The sequence below is a fragment of the Penicillium cataractarum genome (assembly GCF_028827025.1).
Source record: "Penicillium cataractarum strain IBT 29864 chromosome Unknown utg000005l, whole genome shotgun sequence".
NCBI classification, from domain to species: domain Eukaryota; kingdom Fungi; phylum Ascomycota; class Eurotiomycetes; order Eurotiales; family Aspergillaceae; genus Penicillium; species Penicillium cataractarum.
In genome coordinates this window covers 5,094,549-5,115,081 of record NW_026622741.1, presented here as the reverse complement: position 1 = coordinate 5,115,081, position 20,533 = coordinate 5,094,549, and the positions used below count along the sequence as shown (strand labels likewise).

At 50.6% G+C, this 20,533-nt stretch overlaps 5 protein-coding genes across 5 annotated transcripts; 4 read left to right on the top strand and 1 right to left on the bottom strand.

Annotated features, from left to right (window-relative positions):
- Positions 1 to 231: 231 nt before the first annotated feature.
- Positions 232 to 3,663, top strand: N7496_007555 (uncharacterized protein; the record flags this gene model as incomplete). Its single annotated transcript, XM_056700484.1, has 1 exon — positions 232 to 3,663. One exon carries the CDS (start codon positions 232 to 234, stop codon positions 3,661 to 3,663), a length of 3,432 nt encoding a protein of 1,143 aa, XP_056555897.1.
- A 1,097-nt stretch (positions 3,664 to 4,760) lies between these two features.
- On the top strand, positions 4,761 to 7,280 carry N7496_007554 (uncharacterized protein; the record flags this gene model as incomplete). The annotated part of the gene is made up of 1 exon (XM_056700483.1): positions 4,761 to 7,280. One exon carries the CDS (start codon positions 4,761 to 4,763, stop codon positions 7,278 to 7,280), a length of 2,520 nt encoding a protein of 839 aa, XP_056555896.1.
- A 618-nt stretch (positions 7,281 to 7,898) lies between these two features.
- N7496_007553 (synaptobrevin family protein) lies at positions 7,899 to 8,737 on the top strand (the record flags this gene model as incomplete). The annotated part of the gene is made up of 2 exons (XM_056700482.1): positions 7,899 to 7,936; positions 8,008 to 8,737. The coding sequence occupies 2 exons, from the start codon at positions 7,899 to 7,901 to the stop codon at positions 8,735 to 8,737; spliced, it is 768 nt and encodes a 255-aa protein (XP_056555895.1).
- Positions 8,738 to 15,496: 6,759 nt separating this feature from the next.
- On the top strand, positions 15,497 to 19,893 carry N7496_007552 (putative C2H2 finger domain protein; the record flags this gene model as incomplete). Its single annotated transcript, XM_056700481.1, has 3 exons — positions 15,497 to 19,029; positions 19,100 to 19,518; positions 19,610 to 19,893. The coding sequence occupies 3 exons, from the start codon at positions 15,497 to 15,499 to the stop codon at positions 19,891 to 19,893; spliced, it is 4,236 nt and encodes a 1,411-aa protein (XP_056555894.1).
- Positions 19,894 to 20,288: 395 nt separating this feature from the next.
- Positions 20,289 to 20,510, bottom strand: N7496_007551 (dolichyl-diphosphooligosaccharide--protein glycosyltransferase subunit 4; the record flags this gene model as incomplete). Its single annotated transcript, XM_056700480.1, has 1 exon — positions 20,289 to 20,510. The coding sequence occupies one exon, from the start codon at positions 20,508 to 20,510 to the stop codon at positions 20,289 to 20,291; it is 222 nt and encodes a 73-aa protein (XP_056555893.1).
- Between the last annotated feature and the right edge of the window lie 23 nt (positions 20,511 to 20,533).

The following is a 20,533-nucleotide window of genomic DNA, read 5'->3' as shown; positions in this document are numbered from 1 at the left end:
TATCTTCGGTCGTCGCTCATATTTCATACTTGGCCTTCCCCAGACTGTCCGGTTTTTAATTTGTCTTGCACTCTTTTCTTTTTTTTTTTGAATCTTGGCTAGCCTTTCGCCTCTGTACCCCCACTTCAATAAACGCTAATCTCAACTGCCGCCATGCGCTAAGAGCACCTACCACCAAAGGACTCTCCATACCGAGGTCATGCCGATACCCGAACCTATCGGTCAACAACCATGCTAGCTTCTCTGCTGCGTCCAAAAGTACGGCGCCAGCAGATTGAACAGACTCCCTTTTCCTACTCGTCTCCTTTGGCGCCCAGCGACAGCTCTCCATGGTTTCGAGCGGCCGGCCGTCGGGGCGCGCGACGCGTGCGACGGGACAGAGATAGCGAGGATGAACGCGCACCGGAGCTTGAAGAGATTGACGAGAACATGGACCAAGATTGGATTGGAGACGAGGATGAAGAGGATCATGAGGAAGATGGTCCTCTCGAATCTACTCCGCTTCTCCCCATATTCTCTGCGTCGCATCTCGGTAGGTCTTCACCCCCCGTCGTGTCGAGTCGAGCCATTTGGGGAACCCCAAGTCTAACGAGGATTAAACTTTCTCATCTCTTAGATGCCCTCCCCGTGTACAATATCACACATGCTATCCGACCATTAATCGCCTCCCGATGTGAAACCACGTTGACCTGGGACCAGCTGCGTTCCCCGCAGGTGTCCCAATTCCTGGTCAAGCCCATTCAACAGAAGCTCATGTCCGCGCACTTCTCACGAGCCACCCTCTATGCCCTGATGGCCAACTGCTTGCAATTCGAAAAGGAGATACATCTCAACCTTGGAAACAGCGGTGCTAGTCAGACTCGAGCTATGGTCAGCGAACTGCTTGCGATTAAGCTGCTGAGGGAATACACAACCAGAGACTTGATCGATGCTCTGTCGTACGAGTTCTACCCCCTCCAAGGTCAAGATCCCACTACGGTATGGGCGTCGGGTCTCCAAGGGAAGAGACTGGCGGGCACGGGCCGTGTCTCCTGCCTCGAGGTGGCCATTCGAGCCCAGGCGAAGCGGTTCCTGGCCCATCCAGTGGTAGTGCAGCAACTAGAGGCGATCTGGGCTGGAACAATTGTCTTTCATTCCGCAGCCGATCATCTGCACCGACGGGCTCATCAAACTGCCGTGCGTGGTGGAATAGGCTATGGAACATCGACGGATGACCAGGGCGACCAGCGACCTTCGTCAGGAAGCCCGACGTTCCGTCGATCAGTGACCCTCTACAACCCGCGAGATGCTTCACTGTTCAAACTCTCCCGATTACGAGTACCGCGCTATCGCCAATTCCTGTCCACGCTTTCATTTGCGGTACTGCTAGGCCTCTTTCTGGCAGTTCTTGAACAACGCAGTCGACAGATTACATCTCTCGAAGTCGTCTTCTGGTTCTGGAGTGCGGGCTTCATGCTCGATGAGATTGTTGGATTCAACGAGCAGGGCTTCAGTCTGTATCTGATGAGCTTCTGGAATTTATTCGATTTGGGTATCTTGCTACTTCTGGTCTGCTACTATTGCCTGCGGATCTACGGAACCTTTTTGACCTACCCGAGAAATCGCCAAGTCGCCAATCAGGCATACGACGTTCTGGCTGCCAATGCGGTGCTCCTGTTCCCTCGCCTCTTTTCGATCCTTGATCACTACCGCTACTTCTCGCAACTGCTGATTGCGTTCCGTATCATGGCATCCGACCTAATTGCGGTCTTCGTTTTAATTGTCATCGCCTGTAGTGGTTTCTTCGTCGCCTTCCTGTCCTTTGGGTCAGACAACTCACCAAACACCGTGGCCTTCGGCTTGTTCCAGATGCTTATGGGCTTTACCCCAACCGCGTGGGCAATGTGGGATGAATACAATGTGCTCGGCAAGAGCATTCTGACAGTCTTCCTCTTCATCTGTCACTTCGTGGTCGTCACTATTCTTATCACCGTCCTCACAAATTCCTTCATGAGAATCGTTCAGAATGCCAATCAAGAGCACCAATTCCTATTTGCTGTCAACACAATCTCGATGGTCAAATCAGATGCTCTCTTCTCTTACGTGGCCCCGACCAACATCATCGCCTGGCTAGTCACGCCGTTTAGGTATCTCATGCCATTCCGCCAGTTTATTCGATTGAATCGGACGATCATTAAGATCACTCACCTCCCGATTCTATTCACAATCTGCTTCTACGAAAAGATGATCTTGAGCTCCCGGGTAGTCGAGCCGACGGACCTTGTTGAGCCGACCTCCCTTACGGAGCTCTCTAGGCAAGCCGAGCCATGGCGACCAACTCGGTTCCGCGCCTTTAGCAATCGGGGCCGTCTCGTGCGAGAACCCTCCGTTGCAACATATCAGAAAGATCAGGTGCTCGAGGAGGTGTTCCGACGACCGTTCGGAGACAAACGGTTACGCGAGCACCCAAGCAGCATCCGCGATCGCCAGAAAAGCACCGTCATCAAAGATTGGATGCAGGAGATCGGCTCCGGCCCTGCTCATACCCCAGATGAGCAGGATTCGGCTGCAGGTGATCTTCTAGAAATGCCAGTCCGGCGCTTGCGGTTCCCATTCCGGAAGTCCTTGGCAGTTCATGGACGTAACTTCACAGAGACCACTCGCTCAGTAGCATCCAACCCTGAAGATCGGACCAGCCGTATGGCCAGCCCTGTTTTCAACCGCCACACTCGAGAATCAATCTCGCCCAGTCGCACGCGACAGCTCTCTCATCACACTGATATGGAAGGTGATGATGAGCTTACCAGCGATGACGATCACGAGTCCCAAGACAAGCATTCCGATAAGGGCTCTGGTAGTGACGATGAAAGAAAACGAGTTGTCAGCAGTGAGAAAACCACCCCGAAATTCTACAGCTCTCGGCCATCAACGGCACGAATCATATCCCGTCGTGCCAGTCCCACACGCCGCCCAAAACACAGTCGAACCGTGTCGGGAGCCACCATGCTTTACAATCCCATCGGGTCGCCAAACCTGGGGACCGAGGGACAGACCACGCCTCCAAGAGATGATAATAACTCTTCAGAAGACGAGGATCGTCTGCCGTTCATATCTACATCCGTGGACCAGGGCACGATCAATCGGGCAGCCCTTGCCCGCAATCTGAGCTTGAACCGAATGTCAGTCCCAGAGACTGACGGGCTTTACCTGTCAGATCGACCTATCTCAAAGCGCCGCCAACGGTCGCTGCTGTTCGACCTTGGATCCGACCTGGGCGACAACAAGGCCGTCGCGGGTGCCTTTGGCGGTGCTGTCCCCTCCAGCTTCAATACCCAGCTGGCATTTGCCACAGGAGGTCTCCGTCGTGACGGGCCTAGTCAGGCCCAAACCCAAGATATGCTGAGCAAGCTCGTTCTCGCTCGCATGAATAATATCGAAGAGGGTTTCCGGGAGGTGATCAAAGAAGTCAAAGATCTCCGTCTCGCCGGGTCCAGCCGCAGTCGTAGCCACAGCCGTAGTCGGCCCAAGGAGATTCGACCCCTCACTCGGGATAAGAAGAAAGTTGCGGAGAAGAAGGATTCCAAAAAGCGAAGACCTAACTCTTCTGAAGAAAACCAGGCGGGACCCGACGAGCGTGACGGACAGCCGGCCAACGAGTCCCACCAGCCAGACAATACTGAGTAATCTGAGTCACCAATGACTCAACATCGATATTTCTGCTTCTGTACTTGCATTACCCATTGTACACTTGAAAATGGGGTGGCTTTTTGAGGGATTTTCCTGGTTTATGTATGGCGGTTTGCATCGTTTTGTTTTTCTTCTCCAGATACCATCGAGATTTCGGACATGTTTATGTACACGATACCACTGCATTGACCAATTTTACCAGTTTATCTTGAATTATTCCAGTGCCAACCAACATAATGTAACTAGCCATTTTGATCAACGAGGATAGGATTCACCCTTCAAAATGATGCCCCACTGTCAACGCCAGAGTGGGGCGACTGTCCCAAGAGTTGAAGTATAGAGAGTCCCGCTCGGGTACTTGCAGAGAGCTGGAGTGCACAGCCGCTTCCCTCGTCATTTCAGTTTCTGGTACTTTGGCTCTCGTTTTAATTTCAAAAGTATCCCTGGCTTTGACTGTTTGACGGTGTGCGCCTTTCCGATAGAACATCCAGCCTGCCCACAAACCATCCCTACTAAATAATCCTTACTTTAACATCTGATCAAAGCGACGGCTTACCCTCGAAGCCTCTAACCTGCCCTAAGTAAGTATATACAATTCATAATTAATTCTAGTTACCCGTAGCGTGGCTAGTGCCCGTAGGCAGCGACTGTGCAGGAAGAGAAGTGATTGAGCCTCAAGCCACTCAGCCTCACCCCTCTCTTTCCTTCCCTTTGCCTTTTCCCTCCTCCCTCCCTCGACTTTTGTGTCTCCATCAACTTCCATCTCTTTAATGGTGATCACCTTCTTAGGCATTGCTCATCAACTGTTATCTGCATGGTTCATTTTATCTTCAGCTCTTCACTGTCTACAGAGTCCCCCTCTCTAGAGATCTCTCTTGAGACCTAGGCGAATTGAGACGATTCCCAACCTCCCGTGTCTCTATCCAGCCATGGCTTCAAATGACAGTTCAAGTCCCTCTCCCTCTCCACCATATCCTACCTCACCTTGGCTTGGAGCCCCTTATACCCGCACCCTAAGTACTTCTACAGGGACCGACTATGACCAAGCCCGATCCACTTACACTTTTCAGAGGCTTGGTACACCTATGAAAACAATGCTACCACTGCTGTTGCTGACCGATGGGGATACTCTTGTTTTCATCGATCCCGCTCCCCAAGACCGCTCCAAGAACAACCTCTTGACCCCGACCGTTCCCCATCGGGTTCACAGCGAGAAACTCTTAGCCACAGGATCATCATACCTCCTGCGGCTCTTCAGCCCCCGATGCCAGAGTCAAGTGCGAAAGCGCCGAGGCTATACCAACGGCCTTCCTTCGGGCATCAATTATGTGATCGATTTGACCCCTCCCACTGTGGATGAGGATGCCATCATCTTTTTGACCGAGGTGTCCTGCCCGATGGCAATTCGAACCTGGGCTTTTCGCCAAGGAGAGTGGGATCTACCACCCTCTTGTGTCGGAGGCGAGGATGAACTAGAAGTGTTGCCCGATATTCCGGAGAGCCCAACGGGCAATCGCAACACTACGTTGGCCGCCGATGAAGACAGCACAGCCGATTCGAGCACTTTGGAGGCGGAAGACGAAGGCGTGTTCCTGGCTTTAGGAGCGGACCCCCAGCGACGGTCTCAGCTTCGGCGACCAGCTCGGACTGCTCTGCCCATTGAGTACTCGGCAAAGCGCCATCGGGAGGGTATCGAACACATTCTGCATGTCCTGGAAGGCTTGAATGCAACACTGGATACTCCGTGCAAGATGTGGACCTTTTTTGCCGTCGCCAAACTTTTGGATGTTGCAAAGGTCCCTGCCGTGAAGGGGTATATCATGTCTTGGTTCTATCACTCCACCAATATCCGATTCATTGAGATTCACCCCGAGATATCATATCGCGTGTCCTGTGGTATCAAAGTGAGCGCTCTCTGCGCGGACTCGTTTGTTGGACTGGTCGGAGATGAGGCACTTCTCTACATTATGCGAGAGGCACGTCTCACGCCGCCCAGATCATGGGCACCTATTCTTGACCACAGCCGCATTGCCGACTTCTTAGATGACACCGATGTGCAGCGCATCGAATACGCCAGTAAGAGTTTTGCTGGAACAATTATCGGCGACTTCTTGTTTTTGACTGGGTTCGACATGCCGTGGTTAGCACAGATTGTCGAATACGGAAGACTAACCCAGCATATGGAAGACTTTCCGGAGGATAAAGGCCTAGTACTTGAGTTGGAGGGGTTGCTCAAAGACTACATCCGCGAAAGGATCTATCGCGTTTTATGCCACGCCAGAGACCCTCGTCGATCATGCAATGTACCCGCACCATCGGACCATGACAGTCACATGAGCCAGCTTAACCGACCATCGGTCATTCGCATCATCGGCAGACATTTCTGGTGTGATCTCTTATCTGTGGATATTGAGTCGAGCATCCTTGGCCCATTTGAACCATACCATCAGTCGATTGCTGATATTGGCAACGGGATAACTGCTTTTGCAGGTCACGAACTTGCTAGCATCCGTTCTGTTCCCAGATATTCCGTCGAGCAGAAGGTTCGGGAATTCAACATGCAGGTCAGACGTCAATTATCTCAGATCCTTTTCCACCCTAGCAGACGCAGCGCGCTGGGTGCGAACAGAAGTCACTTGTCAAACCCCTCATTCAATACGAGTCGCCCATTCCAGGGTACTGAGCCTGCTGTGTCGACTGACGACGGACACAACAAGAGCTTTACTATTAATTTACGATATCCACAACGATCTCAGCCAGCTGTAAATTCAACCCAAACGGAGCGACAGCTATATCTGCCCTACCGACCTCTTCTTCAACCTTCCTCCGATGAGAATCATATCCCAGAGCGCACCTCGGAAGAGTTGACCTCCGCGTTACAAGGTTCTGTCCCGGGAACCACCAGTACTAAAGTCAACGCCGAAGAGAGGTCCTTCGACCTAGACCTTTTCCTTTCTAGTGCCCGCGCCCTGATAGTTGAGATCTCGAGAACTTTGCTCTACCCTCACGGCGAAGCCACCGCGGCACTTGAAGCCACCGAAACTCTTTTCTCGTTAACAAACAACCAATTCCGATTCCTGCCTCTGTGGGCAGGTGGCAATGACGACGGATCTGGAGGTGTCTTCATCGACCAGAACATCCCAGTAATGGAAACTGGGGGCTTCTCTGCACCGGGTCCTGCTGTGCACACAGGTAGCGTGGCTTCAACCTGCACGGACAATTCGCTTAGTGAAATCGATCCGGATGATTCCCTGTCCACTGTCCAAGGTGCATCGCACCATGCCACCTACTCCCATATATCTGATCTCTTATCCGTGGACTCCTTCGAAGAGGTATCTCGGGAACACCACGATGGGCCGGTTCAGACACAGAGTCCTGCCAGTTCTGCGCCCGCATCCACGATTCTTTTTGATGATGAGTACGAATTTGATGTTCTGAGTGACGGTGGCAGCACCGTAGTCATGGGGTCGGGTCGTCTCTCCGACATTGATGATAACGAAGAATTCGATATTGATATGGAGCATTCCGATATCGACAATGATGACAATGATGACCACGATGATGATTTGCATGAGAGTCATGATGATAGCTTTGAGCTGGTTGATTCACCCTGATTTTAGTCTGGCAATTGCCTGAAGCTTCCCTCTCTGGCTCTTTGTTTCTGTCTTTCATGCTTAATGAGATATGACTAGCTAGAGATCAACGAAAACGAGCTGCAGGATGTGTTTAGGTCGCTCTGTCTTTGACCTCGATGCATTGTTTTTGAGGAGTTAGTTTGTGTCTGCTTTCTTTGCGCTCCGCGCCAATACCAGAAGTATTCTTATCAGAGAGATCTTCACCTTCTTCGGGATAGCTCCCAATAGGATCATTTCAAGCTGCTTTGGTAAATAAGGACTAGCAATTGAAATGTGTAGAAGCTAAGGAATTTTAAGTAATACGAGAAGGAAAATACGATGAGTATTTTTCAGGACAAATTTCAGGCATCTCCAAGGTGTGGTAGTTCTATGACGAGGATGCCTGCTGTCTCTGGGTGTGTGCTCCGTTGTATACTTCTCAATCAGGCAAGGCGCACCTGATACCATGACTAAGCAGCTTCACGCCGCGATCCAGTTCCCCGGACCAAGCTACGCAACTGCTTGACGCCTCCATCATCTCGACGCAACGGTGATTCTAGAACAAAATCTCTCGAGCTCAACACTTCTTCACTGCCGTGACTACACAAAGAAGCCATCATGGCCTCCTCCTCGAAGTCCCCGAGCTTCTTGCTCTAGTGAGTACACCTCCCGCGAAATGAGATCATCCCTCAAACAAGCAATCTAACTATACTTCACCCGGCACCAGCTCGTGCATCGCCCACCGAACCACTATCCTAGCCGAGCACTCTTCCCCAGGAACCTCCTCTACCGCCGCATCCTCCCTCGCCTCCATCATCCTCCCAAAGATCTCCCACGACAAGTCCCAGAAGTTAACCTATACCCATGAACGGCTCTTCGTGCATTACATCGCCGACTCGCCCTCCGGTGGCGCAGTCGACGACCAAAACGGCCGCACAGAGCCCACCTCATACGCACCCCTAAGCTTCATCGTCGTAGCATCCGCCGAACAAGGCCGCCGTATCCCCTTCGCCTACCTCCTAGAAATGAAGCGCAAGTTCCTGACCACCTACCCACCCTCGAGCACGGATTACTCCTCCCTCCCAGCCTACGGCTGCGCAGCATTCAACACCGAGCTCCGCTCCCTGCTGCATACATACAATACCTCCCCGCCAGCAGACTCACTCGCCTCGGCGCGTCGTGAGATCGACAGCGTCCGCGACATTATGACCGAGAATATTGAGCGGGTGCTCGAGCGCGGAGAGCGGATTGATTTGTTGGTTGATAAGACGGATCGACTTGGTGGGAGCGCGCATGATTTCCGTATTCGCAGCCGTGGCTTGCGGCGGCGGATGTGGTGGAAGAATGTTAAGTTGATGGTTTTGCTGGGTTTCGTGATTGTTTTCCTGCTTTACCTTTTCGTCGGTATGGGTTGTGGGCTTCCGGCGTGGGGGAAGTGCGTTGGTCATTCCCAGTGAAAACGTTGGTGGTTCGAGTTTGATTTAGCGAGCTAACATGGGTTCCTTCTTTGTCCCTTCGTCGTCTTCTTTTCCATTCTTGTCTCTACCGTTTCTCCATTGATTCCTTAGCTCTTTAGCTCTGATGAGTTACGATACACGGTTGATGCCGCGCGCTCGCTTTCTTTGAGGGTTCTGCATTGTGAAGCATGATTTTATGTGTACATTAAGTTCATTCTGCATCCATTCCTTTCAATATATATGTGCGGTTTTCTTCGTTTTCAGAGATTCCTTTCCAGTACTATCATCAGATTAGGTTAGATTAGATGGTCGTCTTGTGAGGCTGTCCGATTTTCCGACAGGTCCAACGCCAGTAGGTATTCAGGTCTATTATCTAAGACCTTGTGGCTCTTTCGTGATTTTTGTGTAACGCGAAAGTCCCTACCGACCGGATCTCCTATGCCACCTCTTGACTTTCCCTTTCCTTTCTATTGCTCAGACCCTCGCCGCTTTTGCTCACTGAGTAGATCTGAGCACGCATTTGAGCGCCTTGATCTGATCAGTGAGTTAGTTAACTACTCACTGAGCATAACCTAAAGGGCAAGGCACCTTAATAAAAGGTACTAAGCTAGCCCTATGCTTTTCTAGAACACCGTAGAAATCAGTAACAAGGCTTCCCAGGGCAAACAATTTAATGAATAGGTTGATTAAGTATTTGTGAAGGGCTGAAGCAGAATTGATTCAACTGCACTAGGCCGTCATGCGTTTTGCAACAATCTCGATGAGAGAAGGGAACTCGCTGCTTTTTTTTCAGGAAAACAGAAATGTTCCCTTTTCTGCCAAGGGCGATAACCTTTCCGTCTGCCAAAAAGCCCAAGGCCATGGCATATGGTTTACTAACGGGCTCTGGCCCGTTACAGTTCTGAATATACTGGCGAAGGGCAACTTCTCTCTATATGGAGCACACATACCGGAACGCAGGCTTGACCAAACCTGTTACAGCCAGGCGAAGGATGGGAATCCAAATCGGTGCATTCAACGAAGCAACTAAATCTAGAGAAGGAAAAGAGAAGAAGTTCTATCTCCCACAAGAAATTGCCCTTTGTAGACTGCCTCCCCGAAACTCCCATGAAAGCACAAACAACCGTTGACCGGTTGGCTCAAAAGACTTACTCCCAGATCCCCACGATCTTAACAAAGCCCTATCTCCCTAGGTTTAGTAGTCCCCTAAGAAGGAATCGCCTTCTTTACTCTCGGGTTAACAATATCTTTGTCGGGAGATAAACTACTACTGCGTACTGTGATGAGGCTACCCTTAGTTATTCTTCTTTAGAGATCTATGCTAAATTTTATTCTAATTCTTTGTCTTATAATGACAGAATCAATGAAGAAACAGCCCCTCGATTCAAGTACTAAAGGCTACATAGGCGAGCAGTTTTGACCACCTAAACAATCTCAAAACTGCCTTCCTTATAAGCGAGGCTTGGACAACTTCGTCGCTGACCCTCGTCTGTCGAAAAGGCGAAAGGAAAATTTGATCGAGACTTGGAGAGTAAGACTCTTGTAAACTCAGGATTCGAGCCTTCCATCGTCTCTGGGTAGAGACTCGGAGCAGCCAACCTGCCTCCATAGAACCTCGAAACGTCCAAGGGGCAGGTTGCTGATTCTACCAACCCGAACTTCGGCATCTCTGATCCCTCTCAGGACCTATAGTTCTGGGGCCTCTTCTATGAAATCAGGTTTCTATGCAGGTAAGGCTTCCGGCTTGGCAAACTGATGATGACCCATCGGGGCACTATCGAAGCGTGAGAATCAATCATGTTAGCATTGAGAACAGTGACAGAAAGCAGACATTCTAGAAGTGTGAGGATTAGATAAAACTCACAGTGTTCCCACAAATACCACAATTACTAGGATTATTGTTAAGGTCGACGCAGCCATCAGCGCAACAGGTAAGGCCGAATGGACACTATCAAACATTAATTAGTCCTTGTTATTATCATCAAATAGTGTCGGCGGCATTCTTACACATTCTCCGTTGCAAAAAGAAGCAGGATCACAAGCTGCCGTACACGTAAGTGAGCCTGATAAGCAAGCGGAAGTAGATCCAGCAGGGCACTGTCGAAAAGCGATAACGTATCAGATTAGCAAAAAGAACCAAGACAGAGCCAAGGAGGTTAGTGGTAAACTCACCTTGTTCCCACAACTTCCACAGTTGCTCGCATCGGTGTCAAGGTCGACGCAGGCTCCGTCACAACAGGTCAGGCCGGACGCGCACTATCGAGAACTACTTAGTCGCTTTTATAAAAAGAAGGTCTTAGCCATCTTACACATTGCCCGTTGCAAGAAGAAAGGCCACAATCAGTCTGACAAGTAAGGGTGCCTGATGAGCAAGTGGACGTAGATCCAGCAGGGCACTGTCGAAAAGCGATAACGTATCAGATTAGCAAAAAAGAACCAAGACAGAGCCAAGGAGGTTAGTGGTAAACTCACCTTGTTCCCACAACTTCCACAGTTGCTCGCATCGGTGTCAAGGTCGACGCAGGCTCCATCACAACAGGTTAGGCCGGACGCGCACTATCGAGAACTACTTAGTCGTCATCACCAAATGTAGCCTGCGGGCGTCTTACACATTCTCCGTTGCACGTAGAAGAAGGAGGATCACAAGTTTGCGGGTTTGGGACACAAACGCAGCTTCTATCTCATATCAGCTTTCAAATAGCTCCGAAATCCTAATATTATGGGGGAAGAGACTGACGACGTGGTTTGTCCAAGGACAAGTCCAAGTAAACTAGGAATCTCACTCCCGTTATCGCAGTACCCAGATTGTTTACCTATTCCCCGACACTTCAATAAATCAATTTATAAGTATTGGCTCCCTCTTTGGATATCCACGAATCTTACCTGGGCGTCACAAGCGGCCAGGTCGCAAGCACCCGCACCATCTCCAACCCCAACCCCAATTTTCCCAATGTCCCCACCTCCAGTATCAATATTAACCCCACCACCATTGCCATTGCCAATATTATTACCCCCGTGGGAAATCTTATCACCGCCCCTCGACCCACTCCACTTTTTGAGTGTATCTTCTCCGGGGAGTGCAGAGACAAAAGCACAGAACGAAAGCGTAAGAAGATCAAAGCGCATTGTTGCAAACCCGCTCGCAGAAACGAGATAATGGTAGATAGGAATCAAAAACAGTTCCTCTAACCCTCTCAGTGTCGAGGATTATATAGAGTGTGATCACAGCCATTCTTTAACTATCTATACCATAAATGGAATGTTTGGACATGTCTCTTTGAACGCGAATCATTCCAAGTTCTTTAGAAGTCGAAAGGTTTGTGGTATGCACATAAATACCGTGTTCATCAAGGAATGGTTAGCAATGAAGTTGTCCTCCGACATGCGAAGGAAGCGGCCTGGCAATCGAAGGGTCACAATAATAAACAACCAGTATAGTATATCTCACCGACTTCTCCTACGCCCGTCCTTAGAGCCCAATTTAGTCTTCACGAGACAATAACACACAGTCTCAACATTAATAGGTAGCGGGACACGGCTGCCTGCTCGGTAAGTAGTTAACTAGCACGCACTGGTGACTAATCAGATCGTACAACTAACTTAGCGAGTTATAAGTTAGGTTTGCGGTAACATTTTGCTGGAATGTTATGTGCATACCTTTAACCCCTAACCTTCCAAAGGCTAAAATTATTTACATTCTTCAGAATACGTGCAAGTTTTTCTTTATATTAATACAGAGCTCAGGCAGTTAAATAACGGCCGTGAGCATCCTGTATGGTCCCCCTCGGTCCCCCTCGCTGAGAGGGTAGGGCGGTTTGATTTTCATTACTACGACTAGCTCGGGGTTGAACCTGGTGTTCCTTACCGCCAGACTATTTATCGACAAACGCCTGTACAAAATACTTACCGCTCTTGCTACCCTTTTATGCAGTGCTTTAGTCACTATGCTCTCGGGGGGAGACACTTTTGAAAACAGGGATAGGCCTAAGGGTAGAAATAAAGTTTAGTATAGGAGATTTAACATTATTACCAATAACATACGGGATTAATATAAGTCTACATACCGTGCTAAGTAGTGCCGACGAGTCACTGTGAGTAGAACTGCCTATGGTTACGCTTGACTAGTTCTACTGCGAAGCCTAAGAGTATCTCGCAACTGTACCGTTGCTATGCTAACGGAGTCGGGTCCTATTGAGTGTCGTACAGGATCTGCTAGAAGTGCGCGCTAGGTAAGTTATAAAATGTTGCCACGAAGTGAGCTTCCCTAGTCGTAGGTTGAGTTGTCTTGTAAAGGTGAACTGTGAAGTGCAAAGTACCACAGTAAACTTCCATTTTTGGCGCACCCTTCCGTGCTTCCAAATTTAGTGTGCCTAATGAAAGTGTGCCTGTTAAAGACCTCTGGTGATAACACGGTAACCACTAGTCCTAACTAGAACCCCTCTATGTATGTATGTATTTGTGCTGGTCGTCCCTACCTCCTGCCCATCACCATCCACCTCCATCAAAATGGTTGTTTGGATATCATGTCCCAAACAGAGACGAGATATAGACAGATAATCTACGAGTCAGGTTAGAAGCCTATCAATCAGGCAGGAGAAAGGTATAGAGTTAAGTATGCCAGGAGGTTAAATACTGTTTCTTAAGCATCTTCGAAAACTGCGGTACATTGCCAAATTTATACAGTCTTTCCTCTAAAAAAGGAAAGAGGGATAGCGTACTAAACACGACATCGTGTAACTTTAGGACAGAGACCAGAGAACAGTGTTCCCCCCGTCCTTCCATTTTTGCGGCATGATGTCTAACCATTCCATTCCTTGAAAGGATGTAACGACACGAGAAACATAGTCATAACAGAAAAGGAGGGCTACCTAAAAGTGATTCACAAAATAAACAATATTATGGGGCGCCGTGCTTCGGCGTTGGACTTAAGCGCGGACTGAGTGGTTAATATGTGCCTCTGAGGGGTCCTTAAGTGGGTAATCAATGAGCTGACCGATCACACTCACTGAGCGCCCTCTGAGTAGAGACGTACTCCGATGAGGTCCCTGAGTCTGAATCCGGTCTGAGGTTCATTTACTCGGTGAGTCTGGCTCTGAGCGCCATCGTAAAAGCGGCGGCATCTCAGAAAGGGAAGTCCTACATGGCAGAGGAAAAACATTAGGTAGAGTGACCTACCTAGAATAGAACTAACTTTCATGGAATAACCTTATTCGTCAACCAAATCTTTCCTTCAATGGAGATGAGGAAAGGGCATCCTCGGTCTTTCTTTTCTGGCAGGGCTATCCTTACTCCTAGGAATCGTGACGCTCAAAATTTGAATAAGTGAATTCTAAAGGAATTACCTGGCGATATAGCAGACTTTCTATCTGTTGATACCGCTGATATTGATTAACACAGTGGAATTATCTGTGTTAACTGCCGCGCAAAAGATCGGCAACATGAGGGTCAACGATCGGGAGCCGAATCCGTCATTTGCTAAAGGATGAATAGTGTCGTGCAGATGGTAGTTGTGTGTGTTAGTCAAGGGCAGCTTCTCGGATATATATACTTGCACGAGGGGATAGATCTCATAACTAACACTGACGGTTCTTAAACAATCCATTTCGAAGTCCCAAAGAATACACGACTAACGAAACTAGAAGAAAAGACCTGGAAGTAGGGCGGGACTGGCTGATCAGCAAGGTTGGGATATATATTCACGGGGAGGACACAAAGTAATCAATCTACTATAGGTGGGCATCCCAATGCCCGTTGACACGCGACTGTATTACTCAAGGACAAAGTAAAGTTTAATCAAGATAATATTGTTTCTATAGAAGGAAATAGATGTACCTCACTATCAAACTCACATCTTCAAACCCGAAGGCATTCCGAGTGAGTCTGCAAGCGAGACAGAACCAGCTGATCGTTGACCAGTTTACCTGATCTGTGTCTTTTATACGCCACTCGTTTACCTCTCCAACCATTTAGGTCCGTCGAAACGGGATTGACGAGGAGATAATTAGGCGAATGTACTGCCAGGGTACATGGGAACAATGACCACCGACACGACAGAAAGAATGCTTGATGATAATGAGTTTCAGGATGCCCCAAAGCTGCAATTGCTTCGAAGCAGAGGGGAAACATGAAGGGAAATAAAAGAGAATCAATTTACTCCGTATCGCATAGTGTTTGTCGGCGTAAGTGATTTGTGTCGAGCAAAGTAGGGTTGATGCAACGATGAGAGTTGACAATCTTCGAGAGGTACTAAGCAGGTTAGTTCTGAGAAAAGAAGGAAGGTCCTCTCATACGATCGGAAATGATTAACATTGAGGTTTGTCATGACAACATCATATCATGATCTGACCTCGGGTAAGAGGAAGATGGGGTGGAAGGAAGGAGAGAGACTTTGGAATGTTTGGAGTGGCAGAAAATTACAGATGAATTGGACATCACATGACCCGCTAGAGCTTAAGGTCGCGTGACGTAAAAGACTTGATTGGTTACTTCAGATGCCCCACTGTTCTTGGACGCGGGAACGCGGGTTTTGGCCGATTGCTCTCTGCTGTGTCGCAACGCGAACCTCTCGGGTGCTGTCTTGCATCGGTTGTTTGAAAACACGCTGCAACCGTCGCATACAATTCCCTCGATCGACTCGACCTCGGCAAGCACCGCGACTCATTTCCACGATCATCGTCGATTTCCCTCTTTGTTTCTAGTGTCGCTGACCTACAACCGGCTGCCAGCTATGACATTTTAGCGACACACCACGATTTTGACATGCCCGATGGGGAAAACGATTTCGATTGGCTGCAGAGCTTCTTCCCAGGCTGGAAAGAAGAGGACCAGGCTCAAGGAAACCGCAACAATGGCGGCCCTGACCAGAACCACCAGAATCACCAGCTAAACCCGCATCCCGCATTCGCTGATGCGGCGCACGTGGCCCAGGCTGCCCACGCAGCCTATGTTCGATACCATCATTCCCAATCACCTCAAGTGCGCACTGCTCAGATGAGTCAACCAGGGCAACCCCCGGCCCAATACTCTCAGGGGATGGATCAGACGTTATTCCGGTCTCAATTACACCGACACTCCCAGTACGAGCAGCGGCAGCCGCAGCGGCAGCCGCAACAGCCTCAGCAACAAACCCAGCAACAAACTCTGCGACTGCCTCAGCCACAGCCTTATAATCAAGCGCAGCATCGAGCGGAGCACCAAGCCCGTCAACAGGAACAGAGACGAGAGCACGAGGACCGTCAACAGGCGGAACAAAAGGCTCGTCAGCAGGCAGAGCAGCAGAGACGAGAGGAAGAGGCCCGTCAAAAGGTTGAACAGGCTCGTCAAGAAGCAGAGCAACATGCTCGTCAACAGGCAGAGCAACGAGCTCGTTATCAGGCTGAACAACAGAGGCGAAAGAACGAGGCTCGTCAAAACGCAGAGCAGCAAGTTCGACAGCAATCCCAAACATATGAACCATACGGGACGCAACACCAGCCTCTGCGCCCGCCGTCCCAGGATCACCGGGACCAGCTACAACAATACTATCGCGAGGCCCAGCATCAACGTCAAACGCAGGCTCAGCCTGGTTCTCGTCCTCAGCAGAATCCTACGCAACCTCCACCGCAGCAATATCAATATCGAGACGCCCCGCATCAACAGCAATACGTGCGATCGTCTGATATTAGCCCGTCTGCGTCATATTATCAGCCTAACTCCAGTCGGTCTTACACTTCTCTAGCCCCTGTGCGCGACCCGGTGCATGTGCAAAAATCGGCGTCGGGACCAACGCCTGTTCAGTCCCCCCGTACAGCATCGCAGAGCCCAGTCGAGACCCACTCAGGACTGCGTACCGGGGAATTTCTGCAGAGAACTCCTACCTCGCCAAAGAGTCATCCTTCCGGCCAACAGGGTCCTTCATTAGTACCGCCACCTACGAAAATCCCTACACCTGCTCCGAGTGCGCAGAGGAACAGTACGCCCATGAATACGCAACAAAATGTGCCTGAGACACGGCCTAACACACCCCCTTTAGCACCTGGCCAGTCTCAGACATCATCGAAGCAACTGGAAGGCCCACGACGAGGATCATTCCTCGAAGATACAGCAATTTTTAGTACGACGTCACCCCAGAAGGATCCTTACACGTCGTCTTCTCGCAGTACTCTAGGGCCGCGAGCCACCACATCAAAGACCTCCACAGCTGTAGCTACTGCTCCAGCTCCAGATAAGCCAACAAAGCGGCCGTCGGTCTCACATTCACACCCTTCGCCTAAACAGGTAACCAGCACCACTGGTCCAGCTTCATCATCTTCATCTACATCTGCGCCTATGTCTGCACCCGCACAACCTCGCACCTCAGGCTCGCCTCCAGTGAGGAACTCCACTCCTGCAGCAGCAGCTACTGATCGGTCGTCCACGGGAACTTCGACATCATCCGTGAGCGCTAGAAGTCCACCTGGGCCTCCCGTGAACTATGCGATACCGCCGGCGCTCAGGGTTTATGCAACCCCACAGATGCACAGAGCCTACACGCCACCGCAGCCAGTTAATGATTCTGCTCCTCAACCTTCTGCTCAGATAGCTCGTAGTACCTCTGCTCCTTCGGTACCGCCAGTTCCCTCGAAGTCCACTGCTCCAGCAGTTCCGCCGCCACCCAAGGCTTCTGTACCTACTCAAGCAACCGCCCAGATGGCTCGCAGTGCCCCTGCTACTTCGGCCCCGCCAGATAATTTTACACCCTTTACGCCAGCATCTACTGCTCCAACTACGTCCACATCCTCCGCGCCGGTCACCACCAGACCAATTGCTGCACCTTCCACATCTGGAAATGGGAGGAATTCACCATTGCCTCCCCAAGCTAGATTAGCCGGGACTGGACAATTGGTTGACAGACGGACGATGCACTCGCATCCAGGCCCTCCTTCGAATGGGAGGCCCGGTCAGTATCAGCCAGCACCTTCTGGCCTCCCAACTCTTCAGAATATTGCCCCTACCACTGCCCCTGGTCTTGCTCCTGCTCCCCCGCCAGCCTGGAGGCCTCCTTCGAATACTGCCTATCCGGCATCTGGTTCTGTGCCCCGCCCGGTAAACAGATCTAATCCTGCTCCAGGTCAATTCGCCGTGGGCCCCCGAGCACCATCCTCACAAACCCGAGAACCTACGGGGGTATACAGACCTGGCAAGATGAACACTCCTCCAAACTTGGCCCGGACCGTGGCAAGACCCGCAGGCCAGAATACTCCTGGTTCTCTCCAGGCCCGTCCTGCTTCAACGCAGCCACCCGCTGCTAAGATGCGGAAGCTCGATGATAGCTCTCGACACGCCGTGACACCACCATCGAAGACCTTGGATGATGTGGCTCGGTACGCCCGACAATCTCCGAGCCGCAAACACATCACTTACCGGTCCGACATTGTCGAACCGGTGAAAATCTCGGACATTATGGTCAAAGCGGCGTATGATCCTGCCACTATTGCACGGGATATCTTGATCGTTGCGGATAAGCACCCGGCTGAGAAGGGCCTGAATCACCATCTAAACACGATTCGACAAAATTTCCAGGCTGTCGAATACTCGTCAGATCTGGCCACTTTTCGGTGGGATCTAGTAGATCCTTGGGTGCAATACCCGCCAGGATTGGAAGAGGCAATGGCCAGGGCTCAACAGATATCGACAACTTCTGTTCCAGGGCTGGAGCCAAATGCTCGCGCGCTAAACCTTCCTTCGAAGGCTCCAAACCTTCCCTTGCATTCTCCAGGCCTGCCCCACGTGGCTGCACGTGATGTCCCCACCGCCCCGCTGCCGCGTCCCGTGGAAAGTCGCTTTGATTACAGGTCCAACATCAGTGCAGTCGCAACTAGCTCATCCCAGATACCTAGTTCAAGTCTCGTCAGTTTAGGTCCAACTGTTCCAGCCCTCCTCAATTCTGGTGTGATCAATTCTGGCAAGTTTGGTCCGGATGTGACCACTACGGGCGCAACAAACACCAACGTCACCCCCAGCTACCAGGCGCATCCCTCTACGCTCACATCCACAGCTTCACCTGTTTCTACGCCCAAGTCTACTCAGAAGGCAATTCCTACACCACCTTCTGCAGTGAACTTGAACGCGTTTGGAGCTTTACCTTTCAAAGCTCCTTCCCATTATTCCCCTCTTCGTCCCACTGCTCAACCACTACCTTACTCTCTTCCATCTCTTCCACCCTCCTCGTCACCCCAGAAGGTGCATTCTTCTGTTTCGGTTGTATCTCCACCTTCAGTCTCGTCTTCAGTGCCAGCTCCACTACCTCAGTCTTCACCCCAAAGATCAGTGGAGTCAGTGACTGTCCCATCATCATCATCGTCAAAACCTGCCACTCCTCGCCCTGTGCTACAAACACCCAAGGCTCCCCCCCCAATCTCCTCGCAGCAAGGTTCCCCGGCAGTCACCCCTGCCAAAAGGTCTCCCCGAACCTCAAGTCGTCATTCCAATTTCACCAGGAGTAATGGCGCCCCCCAAGAAGAAGCCCACCCGGCCACCTCAGAGAGATGTCCAAGTTGAGGTGGCCATTGATAATCGGCCAGCCCCGGAATATCAAGTATTCCAATGCAAGTGGACTGGGTGCAAGGCAGAGCTTCACAACCTACAAGCAATGCAGTCACACGTAGTGGGGGTTCATATCCCTCACCACCTCGTCTGCGGCTGGGCTGATTGTGGTGATGAGAAGCTTCGTCCTGCTTCAGAAATGTGGGAGCACGTCCAAGCGAATCATATTAACCCCCTAGCCTGGCAACTCGGAGATGGCCCTTCGGTCTCAATACCTGGTGAGGATATCGACCTGCTTGCATCTGCTTCTGTTACTTGAGATTGCTACTTGTGAAATGTGACACATATCTGATGGTACTGGATTTATAGCGGCAGGTGGCTATGAATCACCGGAGATGTCTAGCCAAGATCGAAACGATACGATGACTCTCCCGGCAGACCGCGACTCGGTCAAGATCTTCAGTCGCATCCACGGCACGCAGACGGGCAAGCAAAAGGCCCAGCTGATGGAAGACGGTGGACGTCAGTGGAAGGAAGGTGCTGGTCCGGATACGGATGTTAGCGATCGAGCCCTTTCTACGCCACCCCGATTGCTGGCCAGCAGCCACACTGAGACGGCATACACCATGTCCAACGTACAAGTGGTGATTTGAGCCGTCCTGAGGGAATTGAATGGATTGACGATATCTGCTGCCGTAAAGCAGTGAAACTTGTTTCCCGCAGAAGTGGCGTTCCGGAAATGTCTAGCGGACTCTTCTTACAATGCAGCAGCCTTGATTACTCTGCTGGACAATGCATGAACCAACGAATCAAACATATTAATGAGATCAAACATTTGAAGTTTTCGCAATACCTAGAAGATCGTAGAAAAAGAAGAGAAAAGCCAATTGGTATTTTGCCAGAAAATCATCAACCGGCACTTGCGCTGCTGGTATTATACATGCATGGATCGAACTCAAGAAGGTGTACAGCAATCCTGCATTTGTAATCCGTATTTCCCCCAATCACCTAGGAGATCTGGATCCCTGTCCATCCCATCGTCGTCGAATTATAGCGCATTCCCCGTGGGTGGCGAGGTAGTAGGTGTACTCTCTGAAGCTGGGGTCGACGTGGCCTTGGCTGCGGCGCGGGCGGGCTTCACGGAGTTGCTCTCGGCGGGCTCCTTATCGTCGCGGGCATTGACATCGAGGAAGTGGTATAGAACGATCATCATCATGGCGCATGAGCCCAGGAAGATGGCCAAGCGGTAGAGGTCGCCGTCGGAGATCATTGTGGAGGTGGAGCAAGGGGATC